At 35.9% G+C, this 22,072-nt stretch overlaps 1 protein-coding gene across 3 annotated transcripts in view; it reads left to right on the forward strand.

Moving 5' to 3' along the window:
• Window positions 1-19,888, forward strand: part of FERRY3 (FERRY endosomal RAB5 effector complex subunit 3) — a 40,262-nt gene extending 20,374 nt beyond the window's left edge. For all 3 annotated transcript variants that reach the window (XM_064377525.1, XM_064377526.1, XM_064377527.1), the window contains 5 exons: window positions 3,264-3,338; window positions 8,373-8,575; window positions 17,309-17,366; window positions 17,954-18,021; window positions 18,634-19,888. In XM_064377525.1, the coding sequence (XP_064233595.1) occupies window positions 3,264-3,338; window positions 8,373-8,575; window positions 17,309-17,366; window positions 17,954-18,021; window positions 18,634-18,726 (497 nt within the window). In that variant the 3' untranslated portion in view covers window positions 18,727-19,888. The remainder of the gene's footprint in view (window positions 1-3,263; window positions 3,339-8,372; window positions 8,576-17,308; window positions 17,367-17,953; window positions 18,022-18,633) is intronic.
• Window positions 19,889-22,072: the final 2,184 nt, after the last annotated feature.

The raw sequence follows: 22,072 nt of genomic DNA on the forward strand, positions 1-22,072 counted from the left end.
GTGCAGTGGCACGATCTCAGTCACCGCAACCTCTGCCTCCCAGGCTCAAGCAATTCTCGTGCCTCAGCCTCCTCAGTAGCTGGGATTACAGATGTATACCCCGTGCCTAGCTAATTTTTGTATATTTAGTAGAGATGGGGTTTTGCCATGTTGGCCAGGCTGGTTTCGAACTCCTGGCCTCATGTGATCCACCCGCTTTAGCCTCCCAAAGTGCTGGGATTACAGGTGTGAGCCACTGCACCTGGCCAGTATTTTATTATTTCTTATAAAAACCTGATGTTGGTGCCCAGGAAATAAAACATGGCAAGTTTTAAAATTGGGGATGTTTGCACCTTTAAATCTGCTTCTGGTACTTTGAATGCTTTTATTCTTTCTTTCCTTACTTTGTTTGCACCTGCTGTGTTTAAAAGAAACCATTATAGTACTTTAGGTGCATAGGTTTTTTTGTTGTACAGTTGCAGAGAGATATTATATCTTTGCTTGGTATAAGGAAGACCTTTCTGAAGGCTGTTTGTTCCCCTCTCCCATCTTTTTCACTCTCAGAAAGTATAGAATTCCTTCCTTTCTCCTCTAGCTAGAATGTGGCTATCTAGTCATAACTTGACTAGGCTTCAATACAGTTTCCCTATCTATTCAATAAACTTTTAAAAAATGGTTTATATGTTTTTAACCATTTTTTAAATAGGTAAAACATTCTCAAGATTCACAATTCAAACTACAAAAGAGCATACAGTGAAAGTGGCGCTAACTCTGTTTCTAGCCATCCAGTTTTCCCTCTTCAGAGGCAGCCAGTGCTATCACATGTACCTTCTAGACAGATGTTTATGTATGTATAAGCAAGTGTATGTGTGTATTTATTTTCCTTTTTCACACAAATGGCAGCTTTCTACATACACTATTCTGTACTCTGCCTTTTTTACTGAGTAATTTATCTTGGAGATCATTTTGTATCAGTCCATAAAGACCATCCTCATACTTTTATGCTGTTGCATAGTAGTGCATTGCAGGATATCCTGTTATTAATAAGTCCCCTACTAATAGACATTTGATCTATTCCTTATTTTTGTTATTATAAGCAGTAATGTCTAGTAATGATAAATAAGTTTGCATATGAATAATTGTGCATGTGTGTGAGCAGTAAGCATATCTACAGAAGAGATTCCTAAAGATGAATTCCTGGGTTAAAGGACACATACATTTATACTTTTCATAGCCTTGGCAATTACTCTGTATAGCATTTCTGCCAGTTTATATTCCCACTAAAGGTAGTTACGGCTTCGCTATGGCAATATATGTTACATATAACAGAGCCAGCTGGGTATTAGAAAATCACCATAGAAGTATATCCTAACGTAACCTTTCAGAAAATCTCAGTATACCCTCTTATTCTTCTACCAGCTTCCTTCTCATTGAAACTAGCAGTGATGTGATCAGAAACATTTTAACATTATTCTTAGTAGTGAGTAAAAGCATGAAGATTGAGATTATGGCAGGTGTGGAAGGAGGAGGAGGATTCTAAGTATATTTAAGAGAGATAGAAAGTGTGCAGTAAATGAGGGGAAGTTGTTAAACCGCATACGGCTAAAGCATTGCGTGTATGTCATGGTTTTATTTTGTTCTTGTTCAAGCAACTACTTTGTGGTTTCAGTGAGTCAGTGATGCAAGTAGGTTTATAAAAGACTTTCTTAAAGAAAGCTGCATGTTGTTATAGAAGAACTTTGTGAAAATACCTTCATCTTTTTCTGTGCACGCCTACATATTCTGCAAGTTTACATCCTGATTTGCAAGGACTTGTTTATTCTAAGATGTTGCATTACTTTTCTTATTACAGTTATATTAACATCTTTATATTTCTGTGGTCCATGATAAAAAGTCAAAAATTGTTTTTATGCACATTTTATATACTTTTAAAAAAATAAAACTAGCCATCTTCTTACTGTTACTAAACAAGGTATTGCCATGAAAACATGAAAGGGAAATGGACTGTGAACTGTTCTCTCTTGTTTACTTAACAGAGCTTCCATTTGTTCATACTCCATGTGAACAAGATTAGAGTCCTTTATTGTTTCTTGTAATTTGTGCTATGATTAGACATTTATTCAAAGCCTATCAACCACATGGCTCTGTATTAGAAATAATATTTCATTAAATATAGATTCTAGCAACACAGAGCTTTCTGTCTCTCTGTGCCTATCTCTCTCTTAATTTATAACATATGTGCATTTACAAGGTTCAATGTTATAAATCAATTTATCAAAGTAGTCACTAGATAAAAATATTGTTACTTTTATTCAAATCTCTCTTAAAACTATAATATTTTGATATTTGCAGTTTATTCATTTGAAGGTCTGTTGTCATGTGATTTTCTGATGCTGAAGGCCATTCCAAAATAGATTCCAAAAGAGTTTTTAATTGGAATAAATATGCAACCTCTTAAAGATAGCTACTTTTTGAAGGCTAATATTCAGTTTGCATTTGTGAGTTCTGATGCAATTCTTATAAAGTTCAGATGTCTCTTTTATTAAAATATATAAAATAATTCGCATTCAATCTTTATAATGTGTGTTCAACATAATGTTTCTTCTTTTACCAACATTTATTCTTCTAAGAAATAGCATGCCTTCAGAAAAGAAGAGAAACTGTCAAATAGCTGAAAAAAAGTTCCATATGAGACAGTTTCACCTATCTGTTATAATTGTGCATAGTGTCAGGTAGGAAATAAATTTCAGGAATGGACTAAGTATACAGTGATTCCTGATGCCACTAGCCATTTATCTGTAGTCCTGAACAAGTTGTATCAACAACAGTGACTCAGAATCTAAAAATAAAGATGGCCACACCACAACTACCTAATGAAGGTATTTTATGTGTGATTAACTTGGTTCCCTGAACCTCCCAGATGAAAAATAGGATACTGGCATGTCTAATGTGGTTAATACCATAGGAGAATCTGAGTTTGTGAATTCAAGACCTGGCTCTACCACTTATCTGTGCATGCTTGGTTAAGTTAGTTAGCCTAGCCAAGCCTCTTTCTCCTCATACATAAAATGGACATAGTAGTAGGACTTACCTCTCAGGGCTGTGGTTATAGAGGTTTCGTAAGAATTAAATGAGATCATCCATGTAAAGCATGTAGCAGAATGCCTGGCATATAGATGCCCTCAGAGAATTTTTGCTGTTGCTGTGATTCTTTTGGGAGCAGTCATAGTAACATGTTCTCATATGTTCTTATGTTCTTTCATACTGCATTGTCTTGTGAATAGATTCTGGAAACCAAAATGGAGGAAATGATGATAAGACTAAGAATGCTGAGAGGAACTATTTAAATGTTTTACCTGGTAAGTATGTTTTTTTATTTCAAATTATGATTTTCTTACACCAAAAAACATTTTGTAATACAAACCATAGGAATTTATGTTTTAAATCTTTAATTTTAGCATGTCATTAAATCACTTTAAAACAACACTTTGTACCTCTATAATACACTTTCACAGATATTCTCCAGTGTAAAACTTAATTTTTTTGTTTGTTTGTTTGTTTTGAGACAGAGTCTTGCTCTGTCGCCCAGGTTGGAGCACATTGGCGCAATCTCAGCTCACTGCAACCTCTGCCACCCACGTTCAAGCAATTCTCCTGCCTCAGCCTCCTGAGTAGCTGGGACTACAGGCCTATGCCACCATATCCAGTTAATTTTTTTGTATTTTTAGTAGAGACGGTGTTTCACCATGTTGGCTAGGGTGGTCTTGAACTCCTGACCTCAAGTGCTCCTCCTGCCTCAGCATCCCAAAGTGCTGGGATTACAGGCGTGAACCACTGGGCCTGGCCTAAAACTTAATTATTAATATTATACTAGTACTGACTTTTTTTCTAGATCTATAAAAGAAAAATTGCTCAAGAAGTTACCTAAGTTTTATTATTTGCTATTGTAAATTTTCTCTTATACATTATTTCTTAGTTTCTTAAGAAATAAACCAAAAAAAAGTTTTACTCTGAAATATAAACTATATACTTCTCAGCCATATAGCTAAGATCAAGTAAAATATGAACAATAGTACGTAGAGATATAAACAGTTGAATTTAAATATAAAGAAAGTGGGTCATCTCATTTAGAATTTTATTTTCAATTCCCCTTACATTTTTCTGCTTTCCATTTTATTTATTATTCTAGATATGTTGTTTAACAACTGGAAATTCAGTTTCTCAGTCTTCTTTCTGATTGAATTCACTTTGATGACCCTTAGTGTTTGTATCACAGAGCATAACAAGGACTATTTGTATATATTATAAAATTTTTTAACTAAGTGATAAATTTTATAGTTTCAGAAATAGCCATCTCCTGATAGTTTTTATTCTCCTTTAAGGTAATTTTCTCACATTTTCTTCCCCAGATCTTTGACATGTAGGTCACATTTGACAGTGGAGATACACACACACTGTGTGTGTGTGTGCGCATGTGTGTGTGTATCTCCACTGTCACTCAACATATTACATTTAATCTAAGCAAATACCATACTCATTTCTTGTATTCATTTTGTCAGACCCTGTCCATTAGCCTGTGGTCATCAGCCTTGAAATTTCCTCCCACCTTCAGTTGTTCCACCTCAGTGGGTAGTGTTAGAATCACCACGTGTTGTTTCCTCCACTGTGTGGAACCGGAAACCATCTTTCTCTTCGTCTAAAAATACCTCCAATGAAGTATTTATTGTATTTTTCTTCATAGATCCATAATTTAAATCATCCATATTTTGTGTCTTTCTTAAAATGTGCCTGTCTTATTACTACTCTGGAAGAACCAATGTCTGTTTGATTTTTAAACATAACTCTTTGTTGCTATTTGTATTTCCTTCCCTAGTATTTTTTGGAAAAGCCTATAGGTTTTTTAACAACTGGAAACTCAGTCTCTCAACCCTCTTTCTGATTGAATTCACTCTGATGACCCTTAATAGTGTTTGTATCACAGAACATAACACGGACTATCTTATTTGTATACTTTATCTCTGTATTAGAACCAAATCAGAAGGATATATCATAAGTCTGAGTTAGAAAAGTAATATAAAGTATTCAGTTAGAGATAATAGCACCTTAATTTCCATTTAATTAAAGTATACCTACACAACCAGGATGTTTACAAGAGATGAAAAAAATCTAAATCGAAAATTATTTTAACTTTTAAATTGCAAAGAAAAATAGTTTTATTTATATATTTGTAAGCCAGTCATAGTTGACTTAACCATGATCTAAGTATTTACAGTTTATGTAATCTAATTCTCATAATAACTTTGTAAGGAAAGCAGTCAGCATTATTTTTCCCATCTCATACACTAAGTATCAGAGGATCAATAAGTTGAATTGATTTGCCCAAGATCACTCAGTCAATAAGTGCTAGAAATCAGATCTTCTTAACATCCAATCTAGTCCTTTTTCTACTACATCATATTAATTTGATTACTACTGCCAGCCCCATGGCCCCCATTTTATTAATGGGTAAAATTAGGCCAAGAAACAAGTCATTTAAGGTCAAAGAAAGCAATGCCAATTTGGGGATTAGGAGCACCTGACTTGTTCACTAAGTCATTCTGCCACACTCCTGGATCATGGCCCATATCTAAAGCTATGACTTCCATCATCTGAATTATCAGTAGCAGTTTAGAAGGTAATACACTTCACTGGGCCCAGAAGGATATTGTCTCATACAGTCCACTGAGTTTCTGATGAGCAGTCTGTGTCTTTTGCTGCCTTCCTGGAAAATTATAACTAAACTATTCCTCACCCGTTTTCTTTCTTACTTTCACTTTGTCCAGTTTATTGTGATATATCTGTTGCTCTCCTTTAATTTCCTTCTCTGTTTATCTAATTCCTTTATCTTGTTCAAGTTAAAATAAAAAATATAAAGATCTTTGCCTGGGACCTGTCAGAGGCATCTATGTATACAGCTGATACACATTGGTAACTAGAAATGTTAACCATAGGGCTAAAGTATATTAAGTATTTTAAGTATACTGTGTGTTTATAATTAGATCCTAAGATAATGATGTTGACACAAGGGGGAGCAGAATTTGGGAGGGCAAAGGTTAAGAGTGGGAGAGTAGAGATACGCAGACCTTTCCCAGAAGGCCTATCAGAATTTCCAGTGAGGTATATGTATTGGTAAGAACATATCCTTTCTGTTTTCTGTTTTGTTTCTCTATATTGATAGGAACTACAGAAAATAAAAGCTGATGAGATTTTTCTTGGTTTGTGGGGCTACGTAAAAAAAAAGAGTGATGGTAGGAAGCATGGATTTTACTTTAATGTTTGAGATAGACTGCTCCAGCGTTCAGCCTAAAATACTCATTCATTCAACAAATATTTATGGAGTACCTTCTATGTGCCAGGTGCTGTTCCACTTGCTAGAGATAGAACATTTAACAAGATAGAAAAAATCCCTGTAATCATGGCACGTACACAGTGGGCTCTTTAAAATAATATGTACACAAAAGAAATTCAGTGCTAAGAAGAAAATAAAACCAAATAAGGTGAAAGAGTAAAGGTGGAGGAAACCATTAGTAGATAGGAAGTCAAGGAAGACCTTTCTGAGGAGGTGACTTTTGATCTGAGATGTGATTGATGAAAGGAAGTCAGCCATGTGAGAATCTTGGAGAAAAGCCCTCCAGGCAGCAGCCCTGAATTAGGAACGAGCTCTGCATGCTTCAAGAACTTAACAAAAGCCTCTGTAACTGGAGTGAAGAAAGAGAATGAGACAAGAAGATATTGGAGAGAGAGGTAGGGTTCAAGTCATCTAGGCCTTCTAGACCAGTGGTCCCCAAACTTTTTGGCACCAGCACCAGGGACCAGTTTCTTGGAAGACAGTTTACCACAGACCATGGGTTGGAAAGCCTTGAGGTACATTAAATTTATTGTGTACTTTATTTCTGTTATTATTACATTGTAAGGTACAATGAAATAATTACACAAGTCACCATAATATCAAATTAGTGGGAGCCCTGAGCTTGTTTTTCTGCAACTGGATGGTCCCATCTGGGGTTGATGGGAGATAGTGACAGATCATCAGGCATTAGGGTCTTATAAGGAGCGTGCAACCTAAATCCCTCACATGCGCAGTTCACAATAGGGTTCATGCTCCTGTGATAATCAAATGCTGCCACTGATCTGAAAGGAGGTGGAACTCAGGTGGTAATGCAAGCAGTGAGGAGCTGCTGTAAATACAGATGAAGCTTCACTCACTTGCTGGCTGCTCACCTCCTGCTATGCAGCCCGATTCCTAACAGGTGATGGCCCGGTACCAGTCCATGGGGGACCCTTGTTCTAAACCATGATAGAGAGTTTGGATTTTTTTTCTGAATACTACAGTATGAGCCTGTTGGATGATTTTAAGTAGGGGAGGGATATAATATGATTTATATTTAAGTCATAGCTGCATGAAGAATTGGTTTGTAGGTGGGCAAGCAGGGAGTAAGGAGATCAATTAAGAGAGTATTACAAAAACCTAGGTGAAAAATTACAGTAGTGTGAACTGGGGTAACACCAATAAAAGTGGAATACTCAGATTTGGGCTATTCTATAGATAGAACTGAAAATAGTTGGTGGTAGATTGGATTGTCGATGGGGTGATAGGCATTGAGGGAAAGCAAAGGAATTAAGGACACCTATCTTTCTGTCCTAAGCAACTAACTGGTCAGATTGGTCTCATAAGTTGAGAGGAGGAAGAGCAGATTTAGGGCATGGAAAAAACAAGTAACCTTTTTTACATGTTAAATTTGACATTTTAGGCCAGGCGTGGTGGTTCACATCTGTAATCCCAGCACTTTGGGAGGCTGAGCAGGGTGAATTACGAGGTCAGGAGATGGAGACCATCCTGGCCAACGTGGTGAAACCCCACCGCTACTAAAAATGCAAAAATTGGCTGGGCATGGTGGTGGCAGGCACCTATAATCCCAGCTACTCAGGAGGCTGAGGCAGGAGAATCACTTGAACCAGGAAGTTGAAGGTTGCAGTGAGCCGAGATCACACCACTGCACTCCAGCCTGACAACAGAGCGAGACTCCTTCTCAAAAAATATATAAATAAAAAAAGACATTTTAGGCATTTACATCAAAATAAAGATGAGTACTCATTTGATTTATTTACTATTTGGTGGTCACTTCATACCAATTTATGAACCTATTGCAAAATTGACTATTATCTCTTATTTTCATTAGCTTCTCTTCAAGAAATTAAGGAGCAGTAATCACAGTTGCTTCCTGAGCCCAGTAAATGTTTGTGATACACCCCAGTAGCTCAACACATTGATTGCCCATCACAGTTATTTACAAAGCCCATTGATGAATGTGACTTAGGCATTTGATAATCATGATTGTATTTATTGTTCACAGGAGAATTTTATATTACACGGCATTCTAATCTCTCAGAAATCCATGTTGCTTTCCACCTTTGTGTGGATGACCACGTGAAATCAGGAAACATCACTGCTCGTGATCCTGCCATTATGGGACTCCGAAATATACTCAAAGTTTGCTGTACCCATGACATCACAACAATAAGCATTCCTCTCTTGCTGGTACATGATATGTCAGAGGTAAGCAAAGAAAAATCTTATAATTTTATGAATCTGTTAACCCTCAGTATTATATAATAATCCATTTTAAAGGCACTTTTTTTAAACTAATGAATTTTTGCATCTCCTATCTGGTTAATAGAATTGAGTAAACTATAATACAAAACAGTGAATAATCCTTAACCATTTATGTTCAGAGAGCTATAGCATTGTCCTGTAGTAAGTAAACTAGAAAATCAAAATAATATTTAGCTTTGAATAAGGCATGTGTCCCTACACCTCTTTCTCCTCCGCTTCCCTGTCTTCCCTTTGCTCTTCCCCCTCCTTACCCCTCCTTCTTCTTTTTTGCTGTAAGTAGCATTAGATTTACATACATGTATGTATTTGGCTTAGGCTGCCATGAAAATTAGTTTGCATTTTCTAAGTATGTATTAATAGGTAATGGAAAGATATTCTGGATCCTTGGTTTAACATTTTCTCAAGGGTTCTTTTTAGGTAATACAGTTCTACAATTAAGATATAGCATAATCACTCATCCATTTTGTTATGTACTGTAATTTAATTTTTAACAGTCTCTTTCCATGACTGGTTTTCTTCTTCCTTCACCCACATAGAAACTGGTTAGAAGGCATACATTATAGAAATAATATAAAGACTAGAATTCAATTTCACATAGTCTGGAGAAACAAATGTGTCTCAAACCAAACGGGTCCAGACAAGTCCTAGGAGAGCCAGTGCTTAATTTGGTGATGAAGGACTCATAGCAACTCTGTGCCTGCTTATTTTGAGGAGGCGTTTCTTTAAAAAGCAAAATTGACACCTGTAGTCCCAGTTATTCCAAGGACTGAGGCAGGAAGATTGTTTTAGCCCAGCGTTCAAGACCAGCCTGAGCAACACAGTGAAACTGTATCTCTTTAAAAAATTGCTGACTGGGAAGTGGAGATTGTGAATGTCAGGAGAGAAGTTTGATTATTGATTATAAACAGTTATTTACCAAAAGAAAAATGCTGTATTGTAAAGGACAGTGTAAAAGAGTTTATGTTTTACTTTTTAGACTAAGTCCCCACTTAGACTCATTATATTGCAGGAGGCCTCATTTTAAATTTCATATCCTGTATGACAGGGGTCCCAAACCGCTAGGCCAAGGACCTGCCCCACAGCAGGAGGTGAGGGTTGGAGGACAAGCATTACCACCTGAGCTCTGCCTCCTAACAAATCAGCAGCCACATTGGATTCTCGTAGGAGCGCAAATCCTATTGTGAACTACGAATGCAAGGGATCTAGGGTGTGTGCTCCTCATGAGAATCTAACGCCTGGTGATCTGAGGTGGAACAGTATCATCTTGAAACCATCCCTACTATCCACACCCTCACCCCAACCCCCAGTCTGCAGAAAAATTGTCTTCCACAAATCTGGTTCCTGGTGTCAAAAATGTTGGGGACTGCTGCTGTATAAACACAAAAAAAATAATTCCTGTCCTTCCGAGACAGGGTGATTTTCAATCATTTCCCACTTATAATCTATGCTGGTATATTTTTACTAGGTACTTGGTTGTTTTGATTAGGAGAATTCCAGCACTATCCTATGACATCTTCAGCAGACTTTCGAATTTCTCATTCCATTCACTTCTGTAGCCTCAGTCATCCTAATATGGTATCAAGAGAGATAGACAAACATTTTTTCGCCACTATAGCTTTGTAAAGTTTTAGTTCCATCAGGAATTTTTAGCGATTGTTAAATCATCATCACTAACTAGTCTATCTATAAAAGGGTCTTTGGGGAGTAACAAAGTTTATGATTAATTCCCACCACAAGGAATTCATCCAAACATTCCTGCAGCTGGACTCCTGGTTAACCACTTTATAAAAATGGTTATATGTAGGTGGGAAACGACCTCAAAAACAGTGTTTCCAAAAGTCACTAAGTTCAGATTTACTTCCAGACATCTGATACAACTAGCATTCCTTCTCCCACAATGTCACAAAAGTTACATGTTTTAAATTGGGAAGGCCAGCTGCAGAACATTAAGTTTGTTTCCCAAGTGTCCAGTTTAATTCACAAAAGTATATTGAGCTATGATTCTCCCATTTGTTGTATTTAAATATCCATTCAGGTCAAGAAGTTTCTAAACTCAGATAACACTGCACAGGATATAGAGGCAAATATTGGTTTTAGCTTTGGGGCAAGGATCCCAAAGCATTTCAGGTGTCGTTTTCCTCTTCTAACAGAATCATTAGACAGTCAGTTAACCATGTTTTAGTGTGTGCAAGATGATAATGAAGATGACTGAAACAGCCCATGTCCTGTGGTAGATAAAAGGGCTATAGAAATTAATTGCAGTTTAAAAGGAAAAATAACCTATCAGCAAGAAGAAAGACATATCAGTTTTATTTCAATAGATCTTTGTGCTCTGAAGATACTGTCTTATTGGAGTCCGTCTTGTGGAATGAAGCTACAAGCCAAGAATACTGAATTCTCAACTTCTTTTATTGTTTCTGTTAACTTGTTGAATAATTTGGGCTTACTAAATCATTTGGTTTTGTAACTATTGTTACTAATGAAGATTTTGTTGTTTTTCACTTTTATATTGGAGTATAGCACACATATAGATGTTTGTTTTTAACTTTTATATTGGAGTATAACATACATATAGAAAAGTACGCATAGATATGCAGCTCAAATCTTCACAGACTGAACACCCATATAACAAATATGCAGATCATGAAGCAGAACATGACCAGCACCCCAGCAGCCACCTCCCTTTCAGTTAAACCACACTCCCTCCTCAAGGGTAACCACTGTTTTCATCTCAAAAATTATGGATTAGTTGGGCTTGCTTTTGCTGTTAATCTTATATCTGGCTTCTTTCCTTCAATAGTATGTTGTGAGATCTATCCATAATATTGTGCATGGTTATAGATTGTTCATTGTTATTGTTATATATTTCATCATGTGACTAGTTATTTATACATTCTATTTATGAACATTTAGGTAGTTTTCCAGATTTTTATTATTATGAGTAGTATTGCTATGAACATTCCAGTAGACACCTTTTGACATTTCTTTTGAGAATATACTTAGGGATGGAATGTTTAGGTCTCAGGGTATATTTATGTTTAGCTTTGGTAGATATGGCAAATAGTTTTTCAAAGTGGTTGTACCTGTGCTATTATACTGAATGTGAAAAATAAGAAATAAAGCCAAACTATTGCTCCTCTTCTGATAATGGCTATGAAACTTATTAACACAGTGTTTCAGGTACCTCAGAGGCACATAATTGAGAAGTAAAGAATAATCTTGGATTCCCCATTGGTACATAAACTCAGATAATAATTCTTATGTCTAAATTCCAAGACAAACAGTGAAGACTTAGAAGTACATACTGAGTAACTGCAGTTCAACCTTACCCTAACGAGAGGATTCATGTTGAGTAACAGTCAGCTTTAGATAGAAGGTATTACCTCAATTATAGTCAGAACTGATATTTTAATTTCATTTTCATAGGTTTAGAATCTCTTCTGTACGTTTATCATCTAAAGTGTGACAGTAGGGTCCAATTTTTTTTTTTTCTTGAGACAGAGTCTTGCTCTGTCACCTAGGCTGGAGTGGAGTGACACGATCTTGGCTCACTGCCACTTCTGCCTCCCGGGTTCAAGCAATTATCCTGCCTCAGCCTCTCAAGTAGCTGGGATTATAGGTGCCTGCCACCATGTTCAGCTAATTTTTGTGTTTTTAGTGGAGATGGGTTTTAACGTGTTGGCCAGGCTGGTCTCGAACTCCTGACCCCGTGATCTGCCCACCTTGGCTTCCCAAAGTGCTGGGATTACAGGTGTGAGCCACTATATCTGGACTAGGGCCCAATTTTTTGCTTGTTAAAAAGTCTGTAGTGTTTCACATCATCCTTTCAGCTTCACTGGATTTCTCTTAACAGTGCACTAAGATGTAGTCACTTCAAAACACTAAGATGTAGTCACTTTTCCATTATTTAGAATTTGTGATCAAAAACTTTCTATACTGTTACCCTGTCTATGTAGAGACAACATAGTGTTGTCTATATCATCTACTGTGTCGTATACACTAAGATTTGTTTCCAGAAGTAAGCTCCTTGTGAAACTGCTGACCACAACTCATGACATTCAATAAGTCGTTCTTCTCATGACTTTATTGACTTCTAAAGCTTACAGTTTACCTTTCCTAAGTACCCAAAGCTATTCTTTTTAGCTGCTGGTTTTAATCAGAGACAAAATGGCAGGATTAAAAAACCTTGCAAGTATCTCTCTTAAGCTTATGGTGGAATCTCTATGGAGGCACATGGAAGATTTGAAAACAACCCAGGGGTGTGTGTGTGTGCGCATGCACATGCACATGCACATACAGGTAGCTGTCTAGTTTCCTCTTAGAGTAATATGCTGCCAAGTGGCATTAAGTTAAAGTATACTGAATATGAGAGTTTATATCATCTGAGATTTAAATTTCATTTTAAACAGTGTCCATCACTTCAAAGATGTGCTGGGGTCCTACCACAAATTGCTATTTTGGTATATTCTCTAAATAGCATTGATGAAACTTTGTCATTAATTCACATCATTCCGAAAAGTGTGAAGTTCTTAATTTGTATCACAAATATTTGCTCTAGACCATGCAGTTAAGCACAAATATACAAAAAGCAAGAAAGCAGGGTATTAATCAGTAACATGGTGATGATCTTTGGACAAGTGGGACAATGAACTTGATTACTTTTCCCCTACCTACCATTTAACCCATCCCTATGTTAACTTGTGCTACAATCTTTAATTATTACCATTAGTATTTTGATTTTAATGCATTGGAATAATATATATTCTGTTTGTTGGTGTTCAAAACCAGCCCTTCAATAAGCTCTATGCTTACAATTTACATTAGTTGTCCTCATGTGACTGGCAGTGCTTAGATTTGACCTTAGCCTGAAATAATTCAAGGCTAATCATAGATGTCAGTAAATTCTAGATTATAAGACAAGTTATTGTCAGAAAATGCTTTTTTATATTTAAAAATGAGTGCTTCATTAAAACAGTATAAATAGTACTAATTCCTTGATTCTGATTACTAGCATAGTATTTCAAAAATGATTGGTGTTAGAGTAATATTTTAAGATGATGCAAATCTCAGTTATACAATAGTATTTATTCCTACATATGGTTCTTGAATAAAATGTTTAACATAAGTGAATAAGTATGTCCTTAATGAAATTAGATACCATGAATGAGAATCAGCAGAAACAACTGAACATGAAAACAGATGCACAAAGACTTGAAGCACTGGAATTATAAAACACAGGTCATACAATAGTTGATTACTGTGTTTAAAGAACTGAGGACAAGCTTAAAATGCCTTCATGTAAAAGGATGTTATGAAAAGTAACCTAGCAACTACAAAACATTGCTGAGAGAAATTTTAAAAGACCTAAATAAATGGAAATATATACTGTTTTCATGGATTGGAAGACTCAATATTGTCAGGATAATAGTTCTCCTAAAATTGATCTATAGATTTAAATCCCAATCAGAATTCTTATAAGGTAATTTTGAGATTTTGACAAGCTAATTCTAAAATGTATATGGAAATGCACAGGACCTGAAACAGCCAAATCAGTTTTGAAAATGAACAAAGTTAAAGAACTTACACTAACTAATTTCAAGACTTGCTATAAAGTTATAGTAATCAATGCAATGTGATAGTGGCAAAAGAATAATGGATCAGAAAACAGAATAAAGCATCCAGATATAAATTCTTACATATATGGTCATTTGGCTTCCAGCAAAGATGCCAAGGCAATGCAGTGAGAGAAAGGGTCATCTTTTCAGTGTTGTTGAAACCATTGGCTATTCATATAGAAAAAACAGTCTTAACCCTTACATTATATCATATATAAAAATTAATTTAAAATGGTTTAAAGACATAAACAAAAGAACTAATATTATAAAGCTTCTAGAGGAAAGCATAAAAGAAAATCCTGATGGCATCAGATTAAGCAGGTTGAAATTTGTTATACCACAAAAGCATAAGCCATAAAAGAAGAATATTACATTCTAAAATTCAAAACCTTAGATCATCAAAAGATACTATTAAGAAAATGAAAATTGAAGCCTCAGGCTGTCACATGACCTTGAGCAATTCCATGTACCTCTCTGAACATCTTTTCTTTTTTTTTTTTTTTTTTTTTTTTTGGTGGCATCTTTTTTTAAAATGTATAAAGGTTATTTTTGGGAGATTATGTATATTGTTAAGTTCCATGTAAACATAAGACATTATTATTGTAGTTTTTAGAGCCATCAGTATTGCTCCGTAGCTGTAGACATTTCTTAGTCAGCTTGTTCTCTGTATGCATCATCTTTAACTAGGAGGAAGTAAGACAAAAAACCAAACACTTGTCCCTCCATGCGTGTGTGTACTCCATAAGACCACTGTAGCTCTTTTGCAGTAGCCATTGCAGTTACAAGGAAATCCTCTTCTTTCTGTGAACTTTGAAACCAAAGTGTTATAAACATAACTTAAAATTGAATATCAGAAAATTCTAGTGAATTTTTAGAAGCTTTCAGGACCTAACCCAAGAAAATTCTTTCCTTTTTAGCCAACTAAAAAACTAGACCGGACACAAATTTAAAAGTAGTTTTCTATTAAACTCTATTTCTGGCTACAAAGAAAGTCACAGTCTTTAAATGTCCATGGATAAAAGCTAATTCATTCAACCTATGTTTTCAAGCATGTATGTGCTCAGTATTATAGAAGGCATTATAAAGGTAATAAAGGTGAATAAAAAGTGGCTTCTACCTTCAGAGAGCACATAACTTAATAAAGAAGAGAAAGAATAAACCCCATCCTTCTACCCACTCCTCTGCCCTCCTCCCCAAAACGACAGGATAAAAATGTGAGCATTGAGATAAGACAACAGTAAAGTACCTTGGGAGTTCAGAAAATGGAGATGTATTTGTAGCTGGGAAAATAGGAAATGCTGTAATAGGTGATACCGTCTGGACATTGAAGAATGAAGATCAGGTTCAATAGATGGAATTACTGAGAAGGGCATTGTAGATAGAAGAAACAGATTGAGGAAAAATGGAGGGAGGTGGGTGACAGGCATGGCAGACCATGTTTAGGCAAATGTGAGCAGATATACTTGAATGAAACCTTCATTTTTAAAAATTTAAAAGTCACAGAATCTTAAAGTAGCTTTGGCTTTAAAGTATGTAGCCTTAAATAGTAAAAGAAAGGCTTACATATTATGTGTGTGAGACAGTAGGAAGCAATTTTAAGTTCTTAAAACAGGAGTATAATATAATCAGAAATGTACTTAAAATAGCCAAAAGTAGTGGTTTAGAGGGGAAATAGTAGAATCAGGACACTAGATAGGAAGCATAGCAGTAACTAGCCATGAGGTCACAAAGACCTTCAGAGATAGGTGAAGAACTGAAATAATTTGATGATACATCAGCCCCAGGGCAGAGGGGGGAGAAAATGTCATGAAGAAAGGGAGTAGTCAATAAGTATATTAATTACAACAGGAAGGTCAATTAGAATAAGACTGAGAAAAGGTTTGGTAATTAATAATCATCGATGATCTCACATAAAGAATTTTCAATTGAGTGATAGGGGTGGAAGCCTTCTTAGAAAAGATGAAAGACTGAGTAGTTAGTAAGGAAGACATCATTCGGCTTTTCCATTCTTATTCTTGCACAAGTGTCCAGTGTGTTTTTCAGAAGCTACATGCTGTGTGATAATATAACAGATTGAATGCAGAGACAGCTATAAGAATCCAGATGTCTTCTGTTAGGCTAGGCTTTAATGAGATTTGTAGAAATTTAAAACATTATTACTCATACTAAAACTTTTTTGTTTTGGAAAGTAGTTATTTTTCATAAAAATGTTATTTAGGTTAACATGAATGGGTTTATCATTGTTTTTAAATGAAATTAATGTTTTCTTAGTTTTAATTCCTAATGCAATAATTATCAAAAGATATAATCTACATTAAGAATCTACATAAAGAAGGAATACTCCTTCTTTAACCTCCCAAGTAGCTGGGACTACAAATGTGCACCATTGCACCAGGCTAATATTTAAGAGTACAAAAGATCCTGAGACCCACAAAGTTTGAGAATCACAATAATGAAATATTCTACATGTTTCATAGTTATAATTATGAAGACTTAAGGAAAAACAATCCTAATGTTTGTGAAGAGGAATAGATTTTAAAATGACATACGCTCCAGTCATACTACGGAAAATTATAAATGTTTTGGTGAACGAAGATTAGAAAGGAACGTAGAAAAATGAATGCATTTGTTAGGTGGCTTAGATGGGGCATTTGTTTATTTCCATTCATTTGTAATAACATACTATACAGTAAAAATATTTTGTTGCTTATGCAAATATACATTGTAATAGAATTATTCATGCTAACATTTCAAGTAGTAGAGTTCCTATCTCATTTATATTTGCCTTTAGAATTATCCAGAAAAAATAAGGATATGTTTATTTTTTAATCATATTTATAGGGCTTATTAAATTAATTTGTATTCCACAAGTATAGTCTAAGAGCTGGAAGAAGTTGCATGCCTAAAAATTAGAGGAAATCCAGTTGAGATTAGCAAATAGTTTCCTAAATCCAGTCACAACAACGTGGATAGTCAACATTATAGATAAATAAAGATCTGACTTTACTTTTTATACAAAGTTCTGTTAAAAACGTATCTTTTGTTTTATTTCTGTTTTTAGGAAATGACTATACCCTGGTGCTTAAGGAGAGCGGAACTTGTGTTCAAGTGTGTCAAAGGTGAGCATAATCTTATCTCGCACAGCTACCACCTATATTTCCTCCCAAATATTGAAAGTAGAGTGACCCAGAAGAAAGAATGTGAAAGATACCCCTGCAATCTAGTGCCTCAGTTAGATAGTTTAGCAAGGAAATATTTCATAATAGGCCTTTTTATTTTTATTTTTCTAGTCACAAAATAAGTCTCCAGCCCCTTTGAAATACAAGGATATTTGGACACTATATTTTGTTCTGCTACTAGCTTGCTCTCTATTTCCTTTATTCTCTTAGAAAAAAAAAATAGAGCCACATATTTATTAACTTTTAATAACCCGTCTTAGCTTCATTGTATTTGGAGACTAAATTTGATTTGAGAAATCATAAATAAGAGTGTGCTGACAGAACTCTGTTACACTTCTCTGGCATGAAGATTTAGGGATTGCAGACATTTATCTGTCCTTTAGGCGTAGCGTATCCTACAGGCAAATGGCTACCTAAAAAGTCAAGAAATGAAGCCTTACAATGAAAATTCAGTTTATTTCAGTAAGTGACTGGTAGGTTTGAAGGCCAGAGCTTGTAAAACAGCAACATCTATTTTTCTCTTTTAGGTTTTATGATGGAAATGGCCTCATGGGATGGAGGAATTTCTAGGACAGTGCAATTTCTAGTACCACAGGTATGTTATCTGTGTAGATCTCACCCCAATTTAATCTCTTTTATTAGATTTCTCACAGATACAGCTAGGCATCCTGCCCTAAAATCCTAAATACAATATAAAATGCTAATCACTTTCTGTTTTTCAAGGGGAGAAGTATTTGGATGTTATAAAGGCACTTAGTCTATTGTCAAAGGTATCAGCATCTACCACTCAAGGGATTTGTTATTTAACCCCCAGACAAAACCTGACTCATCATTCCTTTGTTTTTCTCCACATTGTAATATATAGATTACAAAGGGTTCATCAATAAGGCATTAGCAGAGAATGATTTTGTATTCTGTGAAGAACTTGGCAAAATTAGTGGTATTTTATTACTGATTTACACTAGTATTATCTAGAGGTTTTTCTACTCATCAAACTTAATATTTGACATAAACGACATAAGTTCTCCAAAGATGGAGCCAGAAAAACATCCCTTGTCCATAGCCATGCAGTTACATCAGTCATGAAAGATAATTTTCACATATTGCACTCCATATGTAGAACTAGGTCCATATTTTAAAATACTTCTAAAATTATTTTAAAAATCGATGATGTAACAAGTGCAATTATTATTTTTTCCTCTTACAGAGTATTTCTGAAGAAATGTTTTATCAACTTAGTAACATGCTTCCCCAGATCTTCCGAGTATCATCAACACTCACTCTGACATCCAAGCACTAAACCCATATAGATTGACATGCTGGCAGAAGATGATTGTTAAACTCTCCAGAAACTTGTGCTGTGTTGGGATTCTGTCAAGCAAAAGATTTCCAGAAAGAGAACCTGCAATTAAGCCACAAATCAAGACACATATCTGTTAAACCATTCCAAAAATTTATATACTGCACAAACTAGTGATCAACCACTAACTTAAACAATTTTTTTTTCTGAGATGGAGTTTTGCTCTTGGTTGCCCAGGCTGGAGTGCAATGGCGCCATCTTGGCTCACTGCAACCTCCGCCTCCCCAGTTCAAGTGATTCTGCCTGTGCCTACTAAGTAGCAGGGATTACAGGCATGCACCACCACACCTGGCTAATTTTGTATTTTTAGTAGAGACAGGGTTTCTCCATGTTCATCAGGCTGGTCTTGAACTCCCAACCTCAAGGTGATCCACTGGCTTCAGTCTCCCAAAGTACTGGGATTACAAGCATGAGTCACTGCGCCCAGCCAAACATCTATTCTTAAAGTCTCTTTATGAATTTCTCTTTTTTTCTTGAGTTACCTGTGAATATTAGTAAGTTAAAACTTATTTATCACACATGGACACTTGCTGAAGGAAACTTGATTATATTTACATGGAGACATTTGACTTTTTCAAAAGGCTTGACTCATATCAAGTGCAAACCTTAATTAAACATAAATAGAATCTTCCTTTTACTTTATTTGCCAAAACAAAATTTAAAAGCACTGAAATATACATTGCAAGTACAAATTTCCTGTGAAAATCTTTTTATAGAAGCACAAATGTATGAGACAAATGTGCTTTTTCTTTTAAATTCTCCTGTTTCAGAACCCTCCTTTAATCTACTGTTTCTAAGGATGTACAAGTTAGAGTCAGAAAACATTTCAGATTTTTTACCTCTCTCATCCTCCTCTGTGACCTTGCACTTACATATTAATAACATTTCATGGACTGTGAAAATAGTGTTCTTTTTTGCAAGCTTGATGTCAAGTTAGTCTAAACCAGCACCTGGCAGTACTTTAGTGCTCATCAATATTGTGACAATCAGACAGTGAAGATCATTTTTATTTTTCTGTCCTCCCTGCGTTCTCAGCTTGCTTAACCATTCCTCTGCCTCTTGCAATTCTTTCCTAATAAATGTGTCCCCATTTCTGCCTGTTCTCTGTTTCCCCTCCTTTTCCATTGTTTTTTCTTATGGCACTCCTTTCTCAGGTGCTACGTATCATGTTTGTCCCCTCTATAACATATTTGCTATGAGTAGTGACTCCGTTAAAGGCATTTACAAAAACACACAGGTGTTTAGGAAAGCAGTAGTTTCATCAATTCCGAGTTGTGTGGATATTGTAACTGGCCAGAAGAATGAAATGGAGAGCATTTGGGTCATAAGATGGCGTGTCTTGATGACAAGAAACAAAAAGCCCTTCATTAGTATGCCTAAATGTAATAACTGAAACTCTACTGGCAAACAGAATGCTTTCCTTTAACAGAATGTCTTAATTTTCTACTCAAGGAAAAGGTGTATCCAAGTGACAACACTGAAGACAACCCTAAGAACACCCACTCCAGCAGTATGTCCATTAGACAGCAAAACTCTCCAAATTATTTGTCCAGGAGCCTGGCAATTCTGCCAAGAAGACAGGTGTTTTGCCCTTTGAGCCTATGCAGTTATCTTGGAGAAATTGTCTTTCAGATGCCACTGTTAACCACTAAGACTGATTCTAATGCAAAGCAGGGAAGACAGAGGTAGAAACCAGGCGAGTGGCAGGTCAGTGTCAGAAGCTGTTTTTGTTTATACAGTGACAGGTCGAGTTGGAAGTGGATCAATTAAAGACACCTGAAAACGCACATTGAGAATCTTTCTGCAGAATTACATAACTAATCTACAGGTACAGCCAACAGCCTGAAGGGTGCATCCCAGGTATCAGAATGGAGGAGCAAAGCTTCATTCATGGAGGTTTGTTGAATGCTGCTGCCCAACTCTTCCTTTGTCACCTCTAGGCTATTCTACTAAATTACTTATAAACTGGTGGCTTTAACTGAGGGCTGTGTAAAGGTGCTATTTCGCCTATGAAATCAAGATAAATTTATCAAATTTTTCAATTTGAAATTGATAATGAAAATTTATCAATTTTTCACATGAAACTGTGTTATAGAAGCAGTAAAATTGGAAAAATCATGCTTATGGTGTTACATTACCACTGATGAAAACACACCAGGCTAATAATAAATACGTGATTAATGCACTTAAATGGTGGGAATTTTAGTGATGCAGTAGTTGAGGAGTCTGGAGTTTTGTATTTGGATCAAGAATAATGAGATGAGAATCTTTTTCTGAGTGTTCTAAAGTGCTTCTTGGAGGGGAGTGGTTTCAAGCATTTCATGAATGATGTGAAGAAGGTACCTCAGGCTGAGGCAGCATTCTAGGTACAAGCGGCACTTTGTATCTAAGGGTTCTGCATTCACGGATTCAACCAACTGTGGATCAAAAATATTCTTAAAAAAAATAGTACAGCAATAAGAATAATTTTAAAAATACAATATAACATCTGTTTACATGGCATTTGCATTGTATTTGGCATAAGTAATGTATAGATGAATTAAGTATATGGGAGAATATGTGTAGGTTATATGCAATTAATACACCATTTTATATAAGAGACTTGAACATCCAGGGATTTTGGGATTGGCAGGGGATCTAGAATCAGTCTCCTGCAGATACCAAGGGATGACTGAGTAAGGTGCAGATAGCAGAAATAGAATGGAGGCAGCAGTAAATGGCCAATAAGTTGAGAGGAGCTGACCACAAGAGTCTTTAAAGATGGAGAGATTAGCACAACCCCTGACATTGGTGAGGATTGTGAGTTAGAAGTTTTCTATTTGTGTAAACAGTTACATATTCCTAAATGGCCCTCAAGGCCTTAAAAGTGTGCCTTGGAAATCAGGCAAAGGCACTGAACCTGAGGTCTCCATTCTGTACTGCTCTTTCCCTCCCTTCCCCCATTTCTGCTCTCAAAGCACCACACAAGCAAAGCCATTGATCTAGAAGTGTGGCACCAGCTGTTTCTCAGCATGGCATTGTGACCAGAATGGAAGAAATGCATGAAAGAGAATTTCAGCGGGAAGAAACAGCTTGCCTGGGAGTTGGCAGATCTCTTATTGGCACAATACACACCATCATTTGTGTCACTTCAGTTGGATCCTGGCTAATTCTCACAGGAAGAAAACATGTTTCGCAAAAGAAAGATGAAGTCACAGAAACATTTCTTTTCTAGAAGCTCTAAGAGAGATTTCACAGAACTGTGCAGAGAGAACCCACCAAAGTTAGAGACTGGAGCCTCAGGCCT

The sequence above is a fragment of the Aotus nancymaae genome, unplaced genomic scaffold (genome assembly GCF_030222135.1).
Source record: "Aotus nancymaae isolate 86718 unplaced genomic scaffold, 86718_ANA_hifiasm-v0.15.2.pri h1tg000016l, whole genome shotgun sequence".
NCBI classification, from domain to species: Eukaryota; Metazoa; Chordata; class Mammalia; order Primates; family Aotidae; genus Aotus; species Aotus nancymaae.